This window comes from Perca fluviatilis, chromosome 17 (genome assembly GCF_010015445.1).
Source record: "Perca fluviatilis chromosome 17, GENO_Pfluv_1.0, whole genome shotgun sequence".
NCBI lineage: Eukaryota > Metazoa > Chordata > Actinopteri > Perciformes > Percidae > Perca > Perca fluviatilis.
In genome coordinates, this window is record NC_053128.1 from 2,320,451 (window position 1) to 2,344,309 (window position 23,859).

Below are 23,859 nucleotides of genomic sequence, written 5' to 3' on the forward strand. Positions count from 1 at the left end.
GAAAGCAAAAGAGAGGAAAAACTAAAATGAAACAACATAAAGTAACTTAAACATGCCAGGGGTCAGCAAAGATTTCAAAGAAAATAAATTAAAGCGCCCATATTATGCTCATTTTCAGGTTCATAACTGTATTTTAAGGTTGTACCAGAATAGGTTTACATGGTTTAATTTTCAAAAAACACCATATTTTTGTTGTACTGCACAGCTCTCTCTCACTGCTGTAGATCCTCTTTTCACCTGGTTTCTGTTTTAGCTACAGAGTGAGACCTCTTTTCATCTTCTTCTTCTGTACTATCTTTGATTGCACTCGCACATGCTCAGTAGCTCAGATGTAGAGCATGTCAGCTAGCTAACTCTAGAGACAGTAAAAGAAAGCCTGTTTCTCCAACTTTGGTCAGTTACAAGGCAGGATTAGCTGGGAGACTTCTAAATGAGGGCGCACATGTAAGTAGTTCTTTTGTAGATTATGGTGAACTTGTGTGTGTTGTAGCAATGCTTTGCTATTGAGAACGACGTAGCATGCTAGCGTTAGCATTAGCGTTAGCATGCTAATGCTAACGCTAACGGTTGTGGTTAGCCAGCTCATTTCGGACTGTGACGTCACAGTGGATTTTGAACAGCTCACTAGGAGACTGAAGGCAGGACACATTCAGAAACCGTATCTAACTCAAAACAGCATGGATGGATTTTTTTCAAAGTTTGTATGTGTGTGGAAGCACCAGAGACACAAAAGAACACCCCAAATCCCAGAAAAAGTGATTTTTTCATAATATGGACACTTTAAGTGAATCACATTAAATAGGTAGCACAATGGTCTTTTATTTTAGTCAGGAACTGTCTTAATAGCCTATATAGTGCCATGTCTTTTCATGTCTTGTTTTACTTTGGAACATTACATTTATGAATGTTAAACTTCGCAAAGAATGTATTATTATTTATACTTATCATTCCAATATGCATCTTGCACACCACTTTGCACTATTACGTTTTGCACCATACATCCCACTCCATGTGTACTGGTCTTGATATTAGGTCTTATTTGTATATGTTTACTACTCTATTTGTTGAATGTATAGAAAGTTAACACCTACCAAAGTCAAATTAATTGTGTATGTAAGTATACTTGGCTAAAAAAACTGATTCTGAATGTTGTGAGATTGATAAGAAAAATATTTCTCACATGTAGTATCGTACGTGACGTTTTAGGTGAGTTTCCGTTATTGTGGATTCCACGTGAACGCATCAGACAGACGGAAACAGAGAGCAATCGGGAGTGGGCGGGGCTTCCGGAGCCCCCTGTATGAGAGTCAATCGGGAGTGGGCGGGGCTTCCGGAGCCCCCTGTATGAGAGTCAATCGGGAGTGGGCGGGTCTTCCGGAGCCCCCTGTATGAGAGTCACCTGAAGCACAGAGAGAAACCTTCAGAGGAAACTAACCGCCACCGCCGGAGGAGGGAGTTGGAAGCCGAGCTCGCATCTTCTAACCGTGAAGCCTTTGGCCGTGAAGTCAAGTCACTCACACAGGAATTTATGGACACTTTTTAAAATTCTTCTGACTTTTGGAAACCGCAAAACATAGACCTACGTAGCCTACGAATCACCGTGTACTATTGTTTGAAGTCTGCAGGTAGAATTTTACCGCCATTGGTCTGGGGAAAGTGTTTTTAGTGCGATTTATTCACAACAGAGTTGAGACCGTGGATTTGTTTCAACCTCTCCGGTAAAAATGAGTTGGATACAGCTTCTCAGGTGAGTCTGGAGACTGAATGAGACTTGTGAATTTTAAATTTAAAATTTTTTTTTTTACAAACAATTATTTGACTTGTTTTTCTCCCTGTTGATAACGTTGTCGTGTGTGTGTCTGTTTTCAGGGTTGTGCTGTGCGCAGCGACCTGTCTCCGCTGTGCTGCCGCTCCGCCCGCTGCAGGTCGGTAACACTCTCCCCGTACACACTTCTCTGCTCGGCTGCTGCCAATTTATGAAATCATTTCGTTTTTATGTAGGCTATATTTTATTTTTTATATACTGACATGAATGAAGACGACCGTGAAGTCCATTGAAACAGAAACACTGCCTCTTTACTGACTCAAACTAGGGCTGTACGTATGAGGTAAATATCTAAATCGAAATCGATTATTTTGATCGGTATTGCCATGTGATATGATTCACGACATTTTTGTTAGAAAAATCTAAAAAAAGTGTGATTTTATTTTTTGCAAGGATCTGACTGTACCAAACAAATATTTGTTTTCTTATGTCTGTATGATAGGTTTGTCACATTGTTTGCCTTTGACAAATATTGGCCACCCCATGATTTACATATTGCACTAGCCCATGTTGCGATTTCGATAAAATTGTGCAGCCCTAACTCAGAATTTAGATTACAACATCATTTGACATACACTTCAAAAACCCTTGAGTAAAAGAACTTAAGCCTAAAGGACCATACTAACATTCACTACAAGTCCTATAGTCCATGTCATGTATTCATTCATCATTTCAAGGCTGTGCAGTTTTAGGTTTCTGGACACATTGTTCTTCCCATTCCAACTTTGACAGAAACTAATGCAGACGTGACGCCCACTAGTCATTCATTTACACAGAAATGGAAATGTACAAAACCTCAATTTAAATGTCAAGATAACAACTAATTAATGCTGCCATCAGTGTGTGACTGACCCTAGACGGTGCCCCCATTGCCACTTGTGGTGAATGTTTGCTAAACAACTTTTCTGGGGCAAACCCTGTAACCACATATTTTCTTCAAAAGAGTTCGCTATGATTCAAAGTTAGTGTGATTGAGGATATGATCAATTCTGAGTTTGTTGCTTTTTGTTGTTGTCTCTTTTCAGGCTGTGAGGGAGACGAGTGCGCTAGAGGCCAGGCCTCCTCTTCATCACCCTCTCTGTCTTCTTCGTCTTCCGCGGTGGTGAAAGCCCAGCAGCCCTCCCAGGACTTCCTGGGCCAGTTTACCCAGGTGAGCTCACCAAACAGCGGGGACCGTAAACACCGCGACGCCAGCGCCGTCCTGCCCTTCATCGGCCTCACAGGCAGTAAGTTCACACTTCACCTCCGTGTGCACAGACAGAGGTGGCGAGCCACAAAAACCAACGGGGAAAAGAATTGACCACTTCACACAAAAACAGACAAGACAGAGAGTTTGTACATCTGACTATATAACATTATTAAAAAAATTTTGAAAACCCAAATGTTTTAAAATATATAAAAGTTTTTTTTCTTCTTTTTTACAAAACATAAAATAATGAAATAGAGAAAAGAAGAGTTCAAAATCCATAATGCGGGAAAAGTAGGCTACACACGTCACATTCCCATCATTTTTTTAAACGATAAATACAGTCTTTAAAACGGGTTGTGAAAATACTGTATATAATATAGTTTGATTGTATTAACATTCTTTGTACGTTGCTTTGTAACATGCAAAGCGGCCACATATCTGTCTCCTAGAATTAAAAGTCTCTCAAAGGAAATCCTCAGATGAGAAGTAGTGACAGGCCGAGCACCGTTGGCCGGTTTTTAGTGTGCTTCTGTTATTTTCGGCTGTTTGTTCTGACTCTCGGCGTGTGTCTGTTGATGTGGAGCAGAGGACAGGAATGTGCTGCCAGATGGAGACTCTGGTTTATCTCACAGATACAGGCAGAGGCTCAAGCCCAGGTCTGAGGGCCCTGTGGCAGCCTTTCAGCAGCTCTCACTGGTCTCTGGAAGTCACGTTAAGAGTCTCTGGTCAACAAGTGAAGCCCATATAGAGTAGAGTAGTAACGTTAAAAAGCAGCTGCCAAAACAAAGCTAAAGGTGCTTTACAAATTCATACATTAGATACATGGCGAAATAACAAGGAAAATTAATAATAATAATAATAATAATAATAATAATAATAATAATAATAATAATAATAAACTTTCTATAGCACTTTTCTTTGCAAGGTTACAGAAACAGCAAATAAAAACCAAGAACAATGAAAAAAGTTTGTTAGGTGTGTTTTCGTTTGTACGAATGAATTAAGTCTTTGTGTTGAATGAAATGTATAAACGGATATAAAAAATAAAATCTATAACAAAACAAACACTGGCCCCTGGCCGTAAAGGGATAGGTAGGTCCTACCCCCCCACCCCCCAGTCAAACAAGAGAAGCCCATTTAAAAAGAAATACACAAACTACTCCAATTCACATCCTACTTTATCTCGCTATTAAGATAAGGAAGAACAAATATAGAAACACTTATCAAGCTGCATCGACGCCCGTGTTAGTTCTACTCTCCTTCCTCAAAGCTGTACTTCTCAAAAGTAAATCTTTGTACCTTTTTTTTCTCTTTGTTTAATGGCAACATATTTACACTTTTTGGTCAGATTATTTCCACAAATGTACCCCAAGAAATTGAAATACACGTACTTTTGAGCTTTGTCCGAGCATACTGTTGCCTCAAATTGAATTCGCCTCTTAATAACACCCCGGCTTGCAGGTGCTGAGCAGAGTCGGAGCTGCTGTAAGAACGGAGGAACCTGTATCCTGGGCAGCTTCTGTGCCTGCCCTCCGTTCTTCACCGGGAGGAGCTGCGAGTACGACCAGCGCATCAGGTACACCCCAGGAAAACCACACTCTCAATCATGCTCCCTCCGACTAGCCGCCATTGTTTCCTTTATCCCTATTCGCACGGGACCAGTAATACCCGGGGACCTGTAGTCATTAGTAATCATTTGCAAATGTCCCGCGAGGACCTACCATGTCTGTAATTTGTCAAGTAACTATTCCACTGCAAGGAGGGCTGAAACTAACCATTATTTTTAATCCGATTAATGTCGACCAAAGCCCCGAGATGACGTCCTTGAATGTCTCGTTTTGTCCACAACTTAAAGATATTCAGGTAACTGTCACAGAAGGAGTAGTCTAGCTGTCAGACCTTCCTCCACAGCACTGCGGAGGAGGGTCTACCTAGTCCACACAGCATTCCCGGGATGGGTGAAAAACGTGCTCTGGTTTATTGTCATTTCTTTAAACCAATCACAAATCGGCACTGGTGACTAAGCCCTGCACAGAGCCGCTGTAAAATAGTTGTGTGAGAGAAAACTCAGATTGGACAGATAGTCTAGCTAGCTGTCTGGATTTACCCTGCAGAGATCTGAGGAGCAGTTAACCATAGTCCTCACAAATCCAACACAAAGGAAGAGGAAGGGGACGGACATCCATACTGGGTTTTATTGGCTGCGTTGACCAATAGAAATGGAAGTTATGACAGAGCCATGACATCTTATGTGGGGGGATAATGTCAGGAACCCTGAGTGAAATACACACTTTGCTTATTCCGTGGTTGTTGAATTCTTTTTCCCTGTCTGTCCTAAGGAGCTGCGGTTTGATTCCTCACGGCGAGTGGGTTCAGAAAGGATGCTCCTACTGTCGCTGTGGTTACGGCGTCCTGCACTGCTTCCCCCACGTCTTCAACGACTGTGGTAAGACACGCGCACACTCCTCTGACATGTTTGTAGCTTTTTTTTTGTGGGTTTCAGTTTGTTTTTATGAAAAATCTAAAGGGCAGAGACTTCACCTTGTCTTTTAATGTTTTCAATTTGTTTATTAATGTTTTTAAATTGTTTTTAATTGTCATCTAACTGCTCTTTAATGTTTTATGTAAAGCACTTTGAATTTCCCTGTTGCTGAAATGTGCTATACAAATAAAGCTGCCTTGCCTTCACAGAGTGTAAAGGGTAGAGGTAGTTTTTAAAAATTCTTGCATCATGTGGTGGAGAGCAGATTCTGCTTTATTAAAAGTCATCCCCCATCCCCCCCCCGCAGCGCCCATGTCCACGCGCAGTCAGAGTCTGTGCTCCCGTGACTATTGCCTGGGGACAATAGATTAAAACTAGCTATGGTTCTAACTCTAGCATATTTACATTGTGTACTTGTACTAATGTCCATTAATATGCACTGTCCCTATCTAAATAAACCATTAAATAAAAAAAAAATTTAAATTGTTTGTAGTTTTCCATGGTTTACGTTCCCCGGCTGCCATGTTTTTCCACATGAATGAAGAGCAGGATTGTTGCCGACGCCCGGCAGCCAGGCCCGTCTGTTAGAAAACGGCGTCGTTCACACTTCCCAAACAAAACAATGACCCGGGTGTTCACAGTAAACTCCCACTGAGTGTAAACGCACCTCTGAACGACCACCAGCCCTGTCTGCTCATTTGCAGCTCAAGGCTTTTATTCCAAAATGCAAAAACACTCTCCTACACAAACCTCCCAGCAAAGTTCCACTGCTAATGTTTTCTGTCTTCCTCCCCAGATGACTCGGAGGAGGTGCGTTGGTATCACTCGTCCGCTGTCAGGACCGTTTGGCCCGGCTGCTTCCTGTTTCTGATGCTGCTTCTTCCCCTGCTTCCCCTCCTCTGATGGGTTTAAAAAAAACAAAAACAATGCTGGACACCAACACCAGCTGTGGACTATACATGATTTCTTGAGCTGCTTCTTCAGGACTAAAGATCAGTTTCCAAACCCCAGTCAGAGCTTTACAAGCTTCAAACTAATATTTATTGTAATTTTTTTTCTTCAAAATGCTACTGTAGGGGAGGAGTCAAATTATAGTCTGAAAACTAGAGTTCAGGAGATGTTCCATTATGAGGGAAGACATCCTACTTTCTAAGTAAGAGTTGTTAAATACATATAATATGATGTATTTCAAACGCTGCAGTTAGACTGTTTTGGTGCGATGTGGTCCATGTTTAGGACCCGACACCTCTGAATGATGGCCATATGAAATGTGTTTTTATCTTTTTGAGGACTTCGCCCCCACTTGGCCCAACTTTAACATTTCCAAGAATTCAGTTCACGCTTTAAAAAAAGAAAAAAAGGCCCAGAGACGCCAAACCGACATTACAGAGTTTCAGGCAATCAAGGCCAAAAAGTTGCACTTGAACACACCGCAAAGACCGCAACCCAACGTCCAGCTAGCCCGTACGTTCTGTGGCGGAGGTGGTCCGTGTTTGTCCCGACGTTGGCCGACCCATTTAACATTTTAAGATTCGGTACTGTATCCAGTGATGAAGAGCAGGCTTAGAACTTGTCACCTCCACACATGAATTGATGGCAGTTTGAACAGTGAATGCGGCAGCGACTGAAGTTCAAACGTTTTGTGTCTCTGCTTCTTCGATCCTTTCCTTCCAGTGGAAGCTTGTCTGTGTATCTAGTGTCTTGAAGAACAAAGTGTATGTGAAGGAAGCTGTACATACGATTTTTTTTTTTTTTATGAAAAATATTTTTTTTTTTTTAAGATGCTGAGTTTTTCAACTTTGTCTTTGTCTGTTTGCACAAACACTTTTTTTTTTAAATATAAACGTGTGTTGATGATGGGTTTATGAAATTGTTTTGTTGCACATGTTAAGTGTTTGTGTTGTAAGAAACATTTATGTCATTAAAATTAACGTGATGTTGGGACAAAAAAAAAAAAACATTAAAGTGAAAATTTTTCAAATGAAAAACACGCTTTCATCAGCAAATGTCTTGAAGTAATTATTAAAAACAAAGTACTTTCTTTTTGATTTGCAAACTGCATCTTCCTTTCTACATCTCTCTCTCCCTCTCTCTCTCCGTTATCTGGAGGTATTTCCAGTGGGAGATCGGCCTGTCTCTTATCTCCAGAGTTTATTGATGAGGTTGGGATTGATTATCAGCTGCTCTCTTATCTTAAACAAACACGTCAGCTGTTGCTCTGCGGTCTGTAGGCCTGCCAGCTGCTACAGCTCGCAGCTCTACAATTAACTATCAGAATAAAAGGAATTAGTTGTAGGGAAATTGGGCTTAACCCTTGTGTTGACCCCCCTGGGGTCAAATTTGAAAATCAACACTTTTTTACACTTCTTCAGGGGTTTTTGTCACTTATTTTTCTGCTTTCTGTTTTACTACTACCAGTACAGTATATACTAGCCTGGTTGACACCAGACCCTTCTCAGATGTAAATGAGAGTGGGTCTAGGGAAGCTTCATTCGCAGCTCATTTCCAAAGGGGCGTCACCAACGGATGGCGCTCAAATGCCTCTGGACGCAATTGGATAGTCCTTCAACCAATCAGACCAACGATCCGGGTGACGTAGCAGCGACAGCAGCATCAACGGGTTGCTGCGCTTCGGTAGCCGTCTTGTTGAATGTAAACAAACAGCTGCTCGCCGTCGCTGTGCTATCGTCATCGTGTAAAGCCCGCCTCGACGGTTGTGATTGGTGCCTTGATTTGGAAAAATTAGAAATGGGGTTTGATTGGGCTGTTGGCCAGACTGACTTGCAGAGTACATCTCAAATTTGCTGGAAGTTCGTCAGGGTTTTCCCAGGCTAAGTATATACACCAACTGATTGCCACTAGTTTTATACTTATTTTTGGAATATATGGTCAATGAACCTCATTTATGTGAAATTATATCTAACTTTTGTGTTAAAAAAAAATAGCTGAAATTATGAATTATTTTGACTAATAAGATCAGAGAATGTTCATGGGTCACTATGGATGATCACAGATTGTCAGTTTAGTTTCAGGATAATGCTATAACATTAAATAAAACACCCAAAAGTCAAATGGAGGTAGTGATCTGATCCTTGATTTGACTTGTGAAGAGCGTTTTAGGGAACCATCCATCTGTGGTATTTTTGGGCAATTAGGTTGAAAGAAACCCACATTTGAAAATCTTTGGAACCTTTGAAAACGGGTCAAATTTGACCCGAGGACAACAGCTGGGTTAAAGGATGATAGTTTGTCCTTTATTTCTCTCACTGTACTGTTAAACCTGGAAACATGGCACAGACACGATGACCCGAGCAGTGAGATTATCAGAGGGTGATATGAGGGATAAAACAAGAGAAATCTAACCCAAATTGAAATCAATTGGATTTTTACTTTGATACAAAAGCTGTTAAGTATGTGACGTGTTGTAGCTGGTCGAGGTGGAACTAGTTTTAACTTCTTATATACACCTGCAGGGTCTTAGAAATGTCTTAAAGTGCTCATATTATGCTTTTTGGCTTTTCCCCTTTTCTTTTATTGTTATATATCTTTTTTGTGCACGTTATAGGTTTACAAAGTGAAAAAGCCCAAAGTCCCCCCCAAAGGGACTTACCATCTCCAACAGAAAACACTGTTCACCAACTGCTCCAAACAGCTCTATTGTAGTCCAGCCTTTACTTCAGAGACAGACGTGGGTCACTTTGGAACACGGTATAATGCTCGCCTAGCTGCTAGCATGGCACGCCCTCATACTCTGCTTCTGACTGGCTAGTAGTCCTTACCTAGGTACTGTCAGGGCATGCCCTCATACTCTGCTTCTGACTGGCTAGTAGTCCTTACCTAGGTACTGTCAGGGCATGCCCTCATACTCTGCTTCTGACTGGCTAGTAGTCCTTACCTAGCTACTGTCAGGGCACGCCCTCATACTCTGCTTCTGACTGGCTAGTAGTCCTTACCTAGGTACTGTCAGGGCATGCCCTCATACTCTGCTTCTGACTGGCTAGTAGTCCTTACCTAGCTACTGTCATAGCACGCCTCATACTCTGCTTCTGACTGGCTAGTAGTCTTACTGGTTACCTAGGTACTGTCAGGGCAGCGCTCATACTCTGCTTCTGACTGGCTAGTAGTCCTTACCTTGGGTACTGTCAGGGCATGCCCCTCATACTCTGCTTCTGACTGGCTAGTAGTCCTTACCTAGCTACTGTCATAGCACGCCCTCATACTCTGCTTCTGACTGGCTAGTAGTCCTTACCTAGCTACTGTCATAGCACGCCCTCATACTCTGCTTCTGACTGGCTAGTAGTCCTTACCTAGGTACTGTCAGGGCACGCCCTCATACTCTGCTTCTGACTGGCTAGTAGTCCTTACCTAGGTACTGTCAGGGCATGCCCTCATACTCTGCTTCTGACTGGCTAGTAGTCCTTACCTAGCTACTGTCATAGCACGCCCTCATACTCTGCTTCTGACTGGCTAGTAGTCCTTACCTAGGTACTGTCAGGGCACGCCCTCATACTCTGCTTCTGACTGGCTAGTAGTCCTTACCTAGGTACTGTCAGGGCATGACCTCATACTCTGCTTCTGACTGGCTAGTAGTCCTTACCTAGGTACTGTCAGGGCACGCTCTCATACTCTGCTTCTGACTGGCTAGTAGTCCTTACCTATGTACTGAGCATGTGCGACTCCCAACAAAGATGGAACAGAAGTGAGATGTCTCACTCTGTAGCTTAAACAGAGAGCTCAACACACAGGGTGAAAAGAGGAGCTGCAGCAATGTGCAGTACAACAAAAATATGGTGTTTTTGGAAAATTAAACCATGTAAACCTATTCTGGTATAACCTCTAAATACAATTAACAAGCCAACACAAAGGAAGAGGAAGGGGACAGACGTCACAGGGCGGAAGTTGATTTTATTTGAGCATGCTTTTTATTGGATTTGCTGTGGTTTTACTATTTGCTGTGGTCCACGCGCCCCCCCCTTTTTACACGAGGAAGAAGAAGAAGGACATCCAGCGGAATCCATGGATATAGACTACAGCTTCTACAACTCTTTTTCATCTCAGCTACAAATTCCGCCCATCTCCGTGCAAGCAGCGCTCAAACATCTTTCCAAAGTAGTCGGCACAGAGTTTGAGTAAGACACTGAATAAGTGACAGATATGAAAAAAAATTTAAATAAATTAAAATGCCCTCCATGCTGCGTGTTTGTGATGTTGAAGTGAAGAACCAGAAACAACTTCATTCAATTTGCATTCCACGAAGCCTATCGTAGCCTTAGGTTTATGTATAGGGTGAAACAAAGCAGTAGCTATGTTACTGAAAAAGAGTACAAGGAATGAGATAGAGGAAGAGGAAGACAAGAGGAGGGAAATTGGATGCGTAGCAGAGCTTTTGTCAAGAAAAAGTGGGGCTTTTCTCCGTTTAATCCCCCAATAATCAGACTGTAATCTCTCCTTTGTTATACACCAATCCCATATAACAACTTGCTTAAAGCCAGTTTTGGGATTGGATGGATAACATCTGCAAAGAATAACTGGAAAATGTGATTTAAATGTCTGCCTGCTCCTGAATGTTCCGTTCGTCGATCTCAAAGTGAGGTTAACAGGATTGGATGAGATTTTAAAAAGCTGCAGGTGGAGGAGGAGCAGCAGGGGATCAGAGCAGATTTAAAGGGATTGAAGAGGATATGAATGAGAGGAGAAAAAGTTGAATGCCTTCATCCCATGTTTCCACGTCCTCGTGTGACTTCAGTGACACCCACTCTTCTCATGCTTCACTGCTTAACTAGCGCAACAATAAAGAACCCAGAGAGAGAGAGAAAAGCATGACATTCAATCGCCAGCCTGCAACTGCAGCCGACTCAAAAGGTGTGAAACATATAGTGGTTCCAGTGGAGAAAGTGAAGAGATAAATATAAGGAGGAGGAAACTGTGTGAGTGTATGTTTCTTGTCTCTTCAGGTTCCTCAAACGCTTGCTGATAGCAGCAATCAGAGGGAACCTAGACTAACCTTAACTCGAAAACCAAGACTTTAAAAACGTACACACACACACACACACACACACACACACACACACACACACACACACACACACACACACACACACACACACACACACACACACACACACACACACACACAGTAGTGAAGCCAAAAAATCTCAGTCACCCCCTGGTGGCTGGCTGCAGTATATGTCATAAACCCCTCCATGTTAGGAGATGGAATATGGGCCAAACTAATAAATCAAAGTACACCTGAAATTATTTTTTCCCAAAAATGTTTTCTGTCATTTTAGGTAGTTCTGATCACGCTGATGTTTGCTCAAGTGTTCATTTTTCTGATAAGAGTTGTTTCATATTACTCATTTGATGCTATAAAAAGGTGAAGAAACGTCACGATTTGACCGCCGTGACCCGCAATTGGTCGGGCATTCAAAGAGTAAAAACAACATTTTAGGAGAATTATGACAAAGTGCCATGCATAAATGTTACCGAGTCAAGAATTGGTCTCATCTTCTAAATAATGTAAGAGTTTCCAACACCGTTAAAGGGTCATTTTCTCTTTCAACCGGGACCCTGTGTGAACAAATGTGAACAAAAATCTTTGAAATTGGTCCAGTATTAAGCGGGAACGCTGTAACCAACAGGCTGTGATTAATCATGGAAGGCAAACGCGCGTTGACAAATTCCATCCAGACGTTGCGATTTTTGCCACTGACAGGCTCCAGATGAAATTGAGCAGCGATTTGTCAGCAGGGAATACTTCAGATAAACTGGAGGACGCCAATTCCAATTCTTAGCTTGCCTTCGTTTCTGTCTGCGTGTGGCTTTAACTCTGCAATGAGACAGCAAAGAAACTCTTTAACAGTAAATAAAAACATGAACATAAATTGTGTGCATTAAGGGCAATTCAAATCAACATTAAAGTAAATCAACTTAGAGGACACACATCAGGGTCGAGGTGGAGAAGAATGAAGGGACCAAGGCGAGGAAGGCTGTATATATAGCCTCTGATTGAGGTGATCGGCTGCACCTGAAGGGGGCGGTTCCTTCTCACGCAGGATTGGTTGGTTTAACCTCCCCGCCTCAGGTGAGGTGAGATGGCTTCTGTTTGGGGACTTTTAACGTTTTGAATGTCACATACAGGCCCTTTAAGGTACGTACTTGTACTTTACTTGAGTATTTCCACTTCTGCTACTTCAGAATTTTACTCAATTATATCTCAGAGGTAAACATTGTACTTTTTACTCCAATACATTTGTCTGACAGCGTTGGTTACTTTACAGATGACAGTTTTTCATTCCCTTTGGAGACCGTTTGTCTTCAGATGAATGTTTTTTATTAAATGAAGGATGAAGTGTTCCTTTATGGCACCATGAAAAGTTGACTTTATAGATAGGACATTGACGCTACAAAGAATATGATGGGTTGCTTTAAATTAAACTACCCAACATAAAGTAGTTAAACCTAGTACAGCAATAAACATCTACAGCTGTAAAATACAACACACACATTAATGCATCAGTAATATTTATCCAGAAACATCAGATATGTGGGAATATCTATGGGAATATATGGGAATATTTCACAATCACTTTTTTTTTGGTTTGTTTTGTTTATTTGCACAAATATGAAATACATAGAACACAATTTCAAACTAGCAGTTAGAGTGCAGGAGAGGAGAGAAGCCTCCCCTATTACCACAAGAGGGGAAAAAAATATACAACTAAAAAATGTTTCTACAAAAAATAAAAACAAACAGGTAAACATACAGAACATGTATAGATATATCAGGAAATTATACACACATAAAAAAAGACAAAAGACAAGGCAAACAAAAATACAAGCCTTTGAGTCAGACAATAAATACAATCAACAGAACGACCACCTCTGATAGAAAAATTGATGTTTTTATGTACGACAAACAGGCAAATGGAAATTGTTTTTGGCAAAGTCTCCCCTTACAACACATTCTCACTTCCATCTCGTAAAATACGGACCCTTGGTCAGGTGCCTTTGGCGTTGTTATTGACGCTAAAAGTCTCCTTTAGCGTCAATAACTAATCTAAACGCGCTTTATCTAAACACGCTTGGTCGGGACTATTGGCGTCCCTCTTGACGCAGTTAAGGAAGAGGTCGTGGGTGGGCTTACGTTTCCATGACACGCAGGAAGAACGGGACGGTTGGGTTTAGGTAAAGAAGAAAGCGACGGCTGGGTTTAGGAAACGTGACACGCGGGACATGAACCCCGGTCTCCTGGGTGAAAGTCCTGTGTTGTTTGACCCATCCACCCCCCCAACCAACCTCCCTATGCAGATCTTTTGCTTTCATACTACTTGCTACCGTAGTCGCTCTTAATGCTACATCATCTTTAACCCTCGTGTAGCTGCTGCTCTCCCCACTGCGTTCTACAAACGCTGAAGGGCGCTTTTTGCGTTATATCTGATGCTGACAGACACTGCCCAAACGTCCATATTTTACGAGTTCGGAGTGAGAACGGGTTGCCCCTTAAGTAAAGTTTTGAACGCAGGACTTTTACTTGTAGTGTGGTATTTTTAGTGCAGTAAAGCATCTAAATACTTCTTCCACGACTTTCAGCATTTTCTAAGGACAAGACAATTATATCAGGACAATTGCGCGACAATTTGGGGGATAGAAACAGAAAGTATAATGTCATGGATTTGTCATGCCGTCGTAAGATCCACCAGATGTTCCTCTTTTTCGGCCGGATGTCCGTCCCCTTCCTCTGTCTCTGTGTTGGTGTTCTAACCTCTGGTGGATTTGTGAGGACTATGGTTAACTGCTCCTCAGATCTCTGCAGGGTAAATCCAGACAGCTAGCTAGACTATCTGTCCAATCGTATTTTTTTGTTGCACGACTAAAACTACTTTTGAACGTCCACATGTTCCACCATGTTGCCTCTTGCCATAGGTCAGGTGTTGGATAATAAACTGTATCGTCTCCCTGCATGTATCAGTTTCCAACGGGATGTCCTTTTTTTCACAGAAATTTGGCCTAATCCTGGAATAGCGGACAGGGGCGTTCAACCAGGTAACAAAACAGAGGCCTCCGGGAAGAACAAAAGGAGCCTGTATGGGCTTCATGGTGAAAGGGGAATATTAGAATAATCAGTGGTGGAATGTAACTAAGTACATTTACTCAAGTACTGTACTTAAGTACACATTTCAGGTACTTGTCCTTTACTTTTCTTTTCATGCCACTTTCTACTTCTACTCCGCTACATTTCAGAGAAAAATATTGGACTTTTTACTCCACTACATTCATCTGTTCCAGCTTTAGTTACTAGTTACTTTAGTTACTCCACTACATTCATCTGTTCCAGCTTTAGTTACTAGTTACTTTAGTTACTCCACTACATTCATCTGTTCCAGCTTTAGTTACTAGTTACTTTAGTTACTCCACTACATTCATCTGTTCCAGCTTTAGTTACTAGTTACTTTAGTTACTCCACTACATTCATCTGTTCCAACTTTAGTTACTAGTTACTTTAGTTACTCCACTACATTCATCTGTTCCAGCTTTAGTTACTAGTTACTTTAGTTACTCCGCTACATTCATCTGTTCCAGCTTTAGTTACTAGTTACTCCACTATATTCATCTGTTCCAGCTTTAGTTACTAGTTACTTTAGTTACTCCACTACATTCATCTGTTCCAGCTTTAGTTACTAGTTACTTTAGTTACTCCACTACATTCATCTGTTCCAGCTTTAGTTACTAGTTACTTTAGTTACTCCACTACATTCATCTGTTCCAGCTTTAGTTACTAGTTACTTTAGTTACTCCACTACATTCATCTGTTCCAGCTTTGGTTACTAGTTACTTTGGTTACTCCACTACATTCATCTGTTCCAGCTTTAGTTACTAGTTACTTTAGATACTCCACTACATTCATCTGTTCCAGCTTTAGTTACTAGTTACTTTAGTTACTCCACTACATTCATCTGTTCCAGCTTTAGTTACTAGTTACTTTAGTTACTCCACTATATTCATCTGTTCCAGCTTTAGTTACTAGTTACTTTAGTTACTCCGCTACATTCATCTGTTCCAGCTTTAGTTACTAGTTACTTTAGTTACTCCACTACATTCATCTGTTCCAGCTTTAGTTACTAGTTACTTTAGATACTCCACTACATTCATCTGTTCCAGCTTTAGTTACTAGTTACTCCACTATATTCATCTGTTCCAGCTTTAGTTACTAGTTACTTTAGATACTCCACTACATTCATCTGTTCCAGCTTTAGTTACTAGTTACTCCACTACATTCATCTGTTCCAGCTTTAGTTACCAGTTACTTTAGTTACTCCACTACATTCATCTGTTCCAGCTTTAGTTACTAGTTACTTTAGTTACTCCACTACATTCATCTGTTCCAGCTTTAGTTACTAGTTACTTTAGTTACTCCGCTACATTCATCTGTTCCAGCTTTAGTTACTAGTTACTTTAGTTACTCCGCTACATTCATCTGTTCCAGCTTTAGTTACTAGTTACTTTAGTTACTCCACTACATTAATCTGTTCCAGCTTTAGTTACTAGTTACTTTAGTTACTCCACTACATTCATCTGTTACAGCTTTAGTTACTAGTTACTTTAGTTACTCCACTACATTCATCTGTTACAGCTTTAGTTACTAGTTACTTTAGTTACTCCACTACATTCATCTGTTACAGCTTTAGTTACTAGTTACTTTAGTTACTCCGCTACATTCATCTGTTACAGCTTTAGTTACTAGTTACTTTAGTTACTCCGCTACATTCATCTGTTACAGCTTTAGTTACTAGTTACTTTAGTTACTCCACTACATTCATCTGTTACAGCTTTAGTTACTAGTTACTTTAGTTACTCCACTACATTCATCTGTTCCAGCTTTAGTTACTAGTTACTTTAGTTACTCCGCTACATTCATCTGTTCCAGCTTTAGTTACTAGTTACTTTAGTTACTCCGCTACATTCATCTGTTCCAGCTTTAGTTACTAGTTTCTTTAGATACTCCACTACATTCATCTGTTCCAGCTTTAGTTACTAGTTACTCCACTATATTCATCTGTTCCAGCTTTAGTTACTAGTTACTTTAGATACTCCACTACATTCATCTGTTCCAGCTTTAGTTACTAGTTACTCCACTACATTCATCTGTTCCAGCTTTAGTTACCAGTTACTTTAGTGACTCCACTACATTCATCTGTTCCAGCTTTAGTTACTAGTTACTTTAGTTACTCCGCTACATTCATCTGTTCCAGCTTTAGTTACTAGTTACTTTAGTTACTCCGCTACATTCATCTGTTACAGCTTTAGTTACTAGTTACTTTAGTTACTCCGCTACATTCATCTGTTCCAGCTTTAGTTACTAGTTACTTTAGTTACTCCACTACATTCATCTGTTACAGCTTTAGTTACTAGTTACTTTAGTTACTCCACTACATTCATCTGTTACAGCTTTAGTTACTAGTTACTTTAGTTACTCCACTACATTCATCTGTTCCAGCTTTAGTTACTAGTTACTTTAGTTACTCCACTACATTCATCTGTTACAGCTTTAGTTACTAGTTACTTTAGTTACTCCACTACATTCATCTGTTACAGCTTTAGTTACTAGTTACTTTAGTTACTCCGCTACATTCATCTGTTCCAGCTTTAGTTACTAGTTACTTTAGTTACTCCACTACATTCATCTGTTCCAGCTTTAGTTACTAGTTACTTTAGTTACTCCACTACATTCATCTGTTCCAGCTTTAGTTACTAGTTACTTTAGTTACTCCACTACATTCATCTGTTCCAGCTTTAGTTACTAGTTACTTTAGTTACTCCACTACATTCATCTGTTACAGCTTTAGTTACTAGTTACTTTAGTTACTCCACTACATTCATCTGTTCCAGCTTTAGTTACTAGTTACTTTAGTTACTCCACTACATTCATCTGTTCCAGCTTTAGTTACTAGTTACTTTAGTTACTCCACTACATTCATCTGTTACAGCTTTAGTTACTAGTTACTTTACACATTCAGATTCCTGCACACAGAACACATGTAGTTTCTAAAATCTGATGTTTGATTCTAAAGTAAACTAGCCGACAATATAACGGCTACAAGTCACGCTGAGATGATGAGACCATTAAACACACAGCTGGTTGGATCCTTTACTCTTTACACGGGGTTTGGTTTGTTTTTTTTTTTTTTTTTTTTTTTTTTTTTTTTTTTTTTAATTTTTAGAATGTTTAAAAAAGGAAAAGATGGAAAGAGAGAGGGGGAGGGGGAAAAAAAAACCCTCAACCCTGAGCCGCTGTAGCCAAGGACTGAGCCTCTGCATATGGGCGCCCGCTCCACCAGGCGAGATACCCAGGTGCCCGTACTTTTAGTTTTTAATACTTTAAGTACATTTACCTGATGAGACATACATACTTTTACTTAAGTAACATTTTCAATGCAGGACTTGTACTTGTAAGTTGAGTGTTTTTACAGCGGGGTATTAGTACCTTTACTGATCATATCAAATATGTAAACACATGTAATAATAACATCCTGTTTTATGAACCCACACCCACAGACATGCTACTGTCAGCTGTTTTAATCTCTGTCGTGCTGATCAGCTGTTTGGATGGATTTGAATAAAAGTCATTGCTGTTTGTGTGTGTGTGTGTGTGTGTGTGTGTGTGTGTGTGTGTGTGTGTGTGTGTGTGTGTGTGTGTGTGACATGATATCAAAGTTTTGTCATGCCTTCCATCTGACTCGCCTGTTGAGGGATTTTGTTAGCAGCCGTCAAAAGTCTCACGTTAAAATGTAAACGCACTGGGCCGCGCGCGCACACACACACACTCACACACACACACACTCACTAGGACTATATGGTGGTGTTTTGATGATGATCACAAACATGAGAAATACATTTATTTATACTTTGCAGCTGAGTTAGGGGTCTTCCTGCTGACTACAGATTGAAATAAAATGACCTGAAACCAAAACAAAGTGCTCCATTAGTCTTTAATAGGTATCATACATTTGTATTATAAACTGTTACACTGAAGATGTATCTGCCTGAACGTTCCTCCTTTTTCTATGGAGCCTCTTTTTTTTATCTTTCTCACAAAACATTTGCTATCAGAGTCTTTTAGAACATTTCACTTTTGTGTTTTCCACCATTTTTAAAAGTTGATCTGTAGCCAGCGCACACACACACACACACACACACACACACACACACACACACACACACACACAAAGTCATTGCTATGACATTAGATGATATTGCTATTAGGGTATATTACTAGCTCTGGGAACACACTGGGTGTGTGTCATCACTGTGACATTAACAGACAGCTTACTCCAGCAGCTGTGGTGTTAATGAGAGAGAGAGAGAGAGAGAGAGAGAGAGAGAGAGAGAGAGAGAGAGAGAGAGAGAGAGAGAGAGAGAGAGAGAGAGAGAGTGAGAGAGTGAGTGAGAGAGAACTAAAGTAACGTGTAAAGAGAAAAAAAATTTGAAATAATGTTATATACTACTAATTTGTTTTGCCAATTTCCTTTTATATTAGGGGGAATTGTGTTTATTAATTATGTTTATTGGCAAGGTAGTGCAATGTTTTTGGTGATGGGACTAGGTGGATGGTGGGCATACAGAGTGCAGAACTTTCACATTAAAGACCAGGTCTGCTTAGGTTTAGGTACTGAAATACTTTCTATCTAGGAGATAGGGTTGGGTCCCCTATTCTGTCCACACTTCTGGTAAGTTTTATTGAATACAGCTTTGTTTGGTCCAGTGACTTTACTTCAGGCATGTTACATTACAAGAGACAACAAGCCCCCCCCCCCACACACACACACGTGAATCTTTTGTCTGAACTGGGCTTAACCCTCATGTTGTCCTCGTTTCTACGTCAAAAATATGGATTTCTTTCAACCAAATAGCCCAAAAATAACTTGGATGGCTCCATACACAAAACAGGCTGTGAATATCTATCAACATAGGTTTCTCTGATCTTAACCATTAGTCAAAATGATTCATAATTTCTGGGGGTTAAATCGAAAATTAGGTATAATTTAATATGAATGAGGTTTATTGACTATGAATTCCATAAATAAGTGTTATTTGTAATTATTTGGAAAGAAGTTGACTAAGAAGATGTAAAACAGAATTGGGTGATCATTTATACTTTATGCTTTAAGAACAGCCACAACAGACAGAGGACCAAGCCAAACCATGTTTGACAACACTCGTATATAAAAAGAGATATTACAAAATTTCATTTTAGACATTTATTTACTATTTTGTTTATATATTACACTACTTTTGTGAACCCAAGACTTTTGGTAAACTCATTTCAAGCACCAAAACAACTGAGTGTAGGGTTGTTTTCACTAAAGACTTGAGAAATATTTCCACTTTAGGGCCAAATTATCTCTTAACACATTGCTCTGGAACTATTTTGGGCGTCACTATACAGAAATATGAGTTTGTTCTGAACATTTTGATATGAAACACATGGAGATCAGGCTGTATACAAATACCCTTAAAAGGTGAATTCAAGAAGATAGCTATAAATCCTCTTAGACCTCTGAGGGTTGATACGCATTTGCGGGCAATGGCAATGCCACACTTGTGCTTTAGTATGTCACTTTGGGAATTTGGGGGAATTGTGAGTAGGGTTGGGTACCGAAACCCGGTTCCACTATTGAACCGGTTCCTACAAAACCGGTAGGAATCGAATGCAAATTCCGCTTCCTCATTTCGGTTCCACTTAATGTGTCGACTGAAATATTTTCCCTCTGTCGCTCTGAAATGGACGTAAAAATATCACACTTTCTCTGTAGTCTACCGTTAACTAGCTACCGTAAATGTAGGCTAATTTTAAAATGCCATATTTTCCCTCTGGGCTCACCAAAATGGACGTAAAAGCATATTAACCGTTCACTGCTGATGATCACTAGTAAACATATTACACTGTCGTTAGCTATAGCTTTTAGTGCATTTAAAATGCCTAAAGCGACGCGGTCCAAAGTGTGGCTGTATTTCACAGCCAAGGATTCAAAATTCAAGAAATGTTTCAAAACGATTACGTGCAAAGGGGGATGCACGTCGAATTTATTGAAACAGGCGGCGACACACTATAAAAGAGCCTTTCTTTGATGTCATTTTTCAGTTTTTCAAGAATCGGTTTAGGAATCGGAATCGCTTTAAAAGTACCAGTTCGGCGTCGGAATCGTAAAATCCAAACGGTACCCAACCCTAATTGTGAGTGACACATAAAAAAGGTTTCAAAAAACTGCCTCAGATTACTTTGTATTTGTCAGGATCTTCTGTCAAATGCCACACCTTCAGTTTTTTTTTTAACGGGCTTTTTGTTATACATGTGTAGTCTCCAAGCCCAAAAGGACATAACCCAGATAACATCACTATGACAACGTCAGGATTCTGTGCTCCCTTTAGAGCTGAGTAGTACTTCCCCTAACGATGAACAAGAACTATTACAGCACGGATCAGAAACATCTCCTACGAGAACAGTCGAATAAATGTGAGTGAATGAAAGAGGAGAAGAAGGGAGGTCAGAGAAGAAGAATAAAATGAAGGGAGAGGAGAGAAGATAACTAGAGAGACGATAAAACAGAAAGGTGGAGAGGAGGGGAGGAGTCAAAAGAGGAGATAAAAAGAGAAATGAGAAGAGCGAAAAGAGGACAGTAGGAGACGAGTAACATAAAGAGATGTAAAAAAAAGGGGGGGAGAACAGAAGAGATGAGGAATTACTGATAAGTGAAATAGAAGAGGAGAGAAAAGACAAAAAGATAAAGGAGAGAAAAGGACAAGCTGGAAAACAGCAGTAAGTAACTGAGGCAGATTAATTTCATCGGTTGTTTATGGGACGATTTTTTTTGGTGGATTTTGTTTAAGGATGAAGAATGTGACATTCTTCAAACACGCAAAGCTTTTCTTTTCTGCAGAGGAGATGTCTGCACCGATTGTGAGCGCAATTTGTTTCCCCCGTTGTCAGGCGATGAACGCAGCTCGGATTCACGACAAACAGAAGCTGAAGTCGTTTTGGGAGCAGAAGATCGTGCAGCACGGCGAGCAGATGGACGAGGAGGAGGACCGCAGGAGGAGCAGCGCTTTGGCACGGTCTGCAGCCTCAAATCTGTCATTTCACTTAACCTTTGTGTTGTCCTCGGGTCAAATTTGACCCGTTTTCAAAGTTTTTCATATCAGAAATATGGGTTTCTTACAACCAAATTGGGTACACGTGCAGTTTAGTGTCCCAAATTCTCCATACAATGTCCTCAGTTAATTATGAACCTGCTAAACCACCTGTGCTACCCTAACCCTAACCCTAACCCTAACCTGTCTCATATAAGACCCTCGTCATTTGGGACACTCACTTTTTTCTGATGTTTTCAATGCTATTTGTCACTAACACCAACTTATTACCACTAGTTTTACACTTATTTTTGGAATACATGGTCAATACATTTATAGGAGATTATACCTAATTTTGAAATGATGAATTATTTTGACTAATATTAGAGGAACCTATGTTGATGGATAATCAGACATGTATCTCAAAGTTTATTCAGGTTTTAAATCCATTTACATTTTTTCAAATGATATAAAATGGAGTGATCAAGTACTTGCAATTGTACATAACGTTTTGGGTAATTTGATTAAAAAGAAACCCATATTTCTCTTATAGAAGTTTTGAGAACAGGTCAAATTTGACCCGAGGACAACACAAGGGTTAAAAATGTAGTTTTTTAGACTTAGTGGTCAGCTGATTGGTTCCAAAACCAATAAAGTTAGGTAAAAGATGAAGTTTTTAAACATGTAAGACCTCATTTCAACTTTGTGAGCTATCAGATATCAAGAAATCTAAGGGAGAATACATTTGAGAAGCACTCAAGTAGGGCTGCTTTCATCGTCGATTAATCTGACGATTATTTCCTCGATTAATCAATTAGTTGTCGGAAATGGTGAAAAATGTCAAAGACGTCTTCAAATGTCATGTTTTGTCCACAACTCAAAGATATTCAGTTTACTGTCACAGAGAGAAGAAACTAGAACATATTCACATCTAACCCTGTCTTCCCGATTTTTTAAAATGTTTTTGTCACCGCGTGCTGTAGCACACCCGGCGCAGCGATCTTGCTTAATACGGGACCAATGTCAAAGATTGTTGTTCCCATCAGTCACATATGTCACGGCTGTAGGCAGTCCACCAAAGTGCTGCCGCGAGGGACTAAACACTGAGAGATGCACAAACACACCGTGATGCGCTCCAGATTGTATTGCAATGGTTTATTCCTCCACACGTAAAATACAACTAGTACTGCAGTTACCAAATGTACAGTTACTTTGTGAGTCGAAATAAGTGCGTTAGTGGTCAACAGAAAGTGTTCTCTCCCAGGCTCACCCCCTCTCTGTCAAAGCCCAAAAAACCAACAGGTGAACAGGTGAAGCCAACAAATATAATGTTATCACTTTCACTCAAACCGCGATGAAAACGCCCACCACCTACAATATAAGTGCACAATATAATAATCAATAAATAATATAAATGAGACCATAAACAACATACAATATGTGGCTCCTACAACGTAGACACAAAAATGTAGGAAAGTAAGGTCCAGGTTGAAAAAAACGGTAGTTACCCTTTTAAGCTGGTGAGCAACCGATCAACCCCCCACACACACACACACACATCACAGGCAGAACCATAGCAAAACACTATGAACCCATAAACCAAACAGGCCTACGTCAAATAAGAATTTATCAAATAAACTGTTTTAACATTACACTGAAATTATAGTTTAAACAGACACAAAACATTGTTAATTTTGGGAACAGAGGCCAATGAAAAGGGAGAAAGGCAGCTTTTCACACAGTCTATTCTGGCAACTTTACCCACATGTCAAACAATGAAAGATCAAATGATTTGTTAATGACGTTTGTTTTTTTAAGTTCTCCACTCTTTCTGTCAGTGGCATACATATTCTGTATCATGAAGTTCCAGCTCTTCATCGGATCTGTGTGATGTTAACCCGAGAGTGAAATATTCAAATATTCAAACACTCACACATCTTTTCTGACTGCATCGTTTGATCAATGGGAAATTTTCAACATGTCTTGTTAGTCACCCCCCCCCCCCTACATTTAGTCTGACATATTTGGTATCTTTGGAAACTTTCCGGATCTCTACTAAAAGTCAAATTCCGTGCGTTTAAATAAAGTCTACACGACACCATGAGTTGATTAAGATGGATGAACGGCAGGGTCAGAGAGGAAGACAAAAAAAATAGCAAACACATTTAATTACTGTCCTCATCCTTTGTCCCGGTCTCTCCATCATAACTCGATTAGTTTGGAAAATGCCTCAGT

General features: G+C 40.2%; 1 protein-coding gene across 1 annotated transcript; it reads left to right on the plus strand.

The window, feature by feature from the left end:
* The first annotated feature begins 1,239 nt into the window (after window positions 1–1,239).
* On the plus strand, window positions 1,240–6,710 carry tdgf1 (teratocarcinoma-derived growth factor 1). The gene is made up of 6 exons (XM_039778838.1): window positions 1,240–1,747; window positions 1,870–1,925; window positions 2,851–3,051; window positions 4,476–4,590; window positions 5,354–5,460; window positions 6,293–6,710. Exons 1-6 carry the CDS (start codon window positions 1,725–1,727, stop codon window positions 6,397–6,399), a joined length of 609 nt encoding a protein of 202 aa, XP_039634772.1. The 5' UTR covers window positions 1,240–1,724; the 3' UTR covers window positions 6,400–6,710.
* Window positions 6,711–23,859: the final 17,149 nt, after the last annotated feature.

Bases quoted from the DNA above. Each gene is read 5' to 3' on its own strand.
- tdgf1 (XM_039778838.1), top strand. From the start codon at position 1,725: ATGAGTTGGATACAGCTTCTCAG. The intron at 1,926-2,850 runs GTCGGTAACACT...GTCTCTTTTCAG, and splicing joins TGCCGCTCCGCCCGCTGCAG to GCTGTGAGGGAGACGAGTGC. The intron at 5,461-6,292 runs GTAAGACACGCG...CTTCCTCCCCAG, and splicing joins CCACGTCTTCAACGACTGTG to ATGACTCGGAGGAGGTGCGT.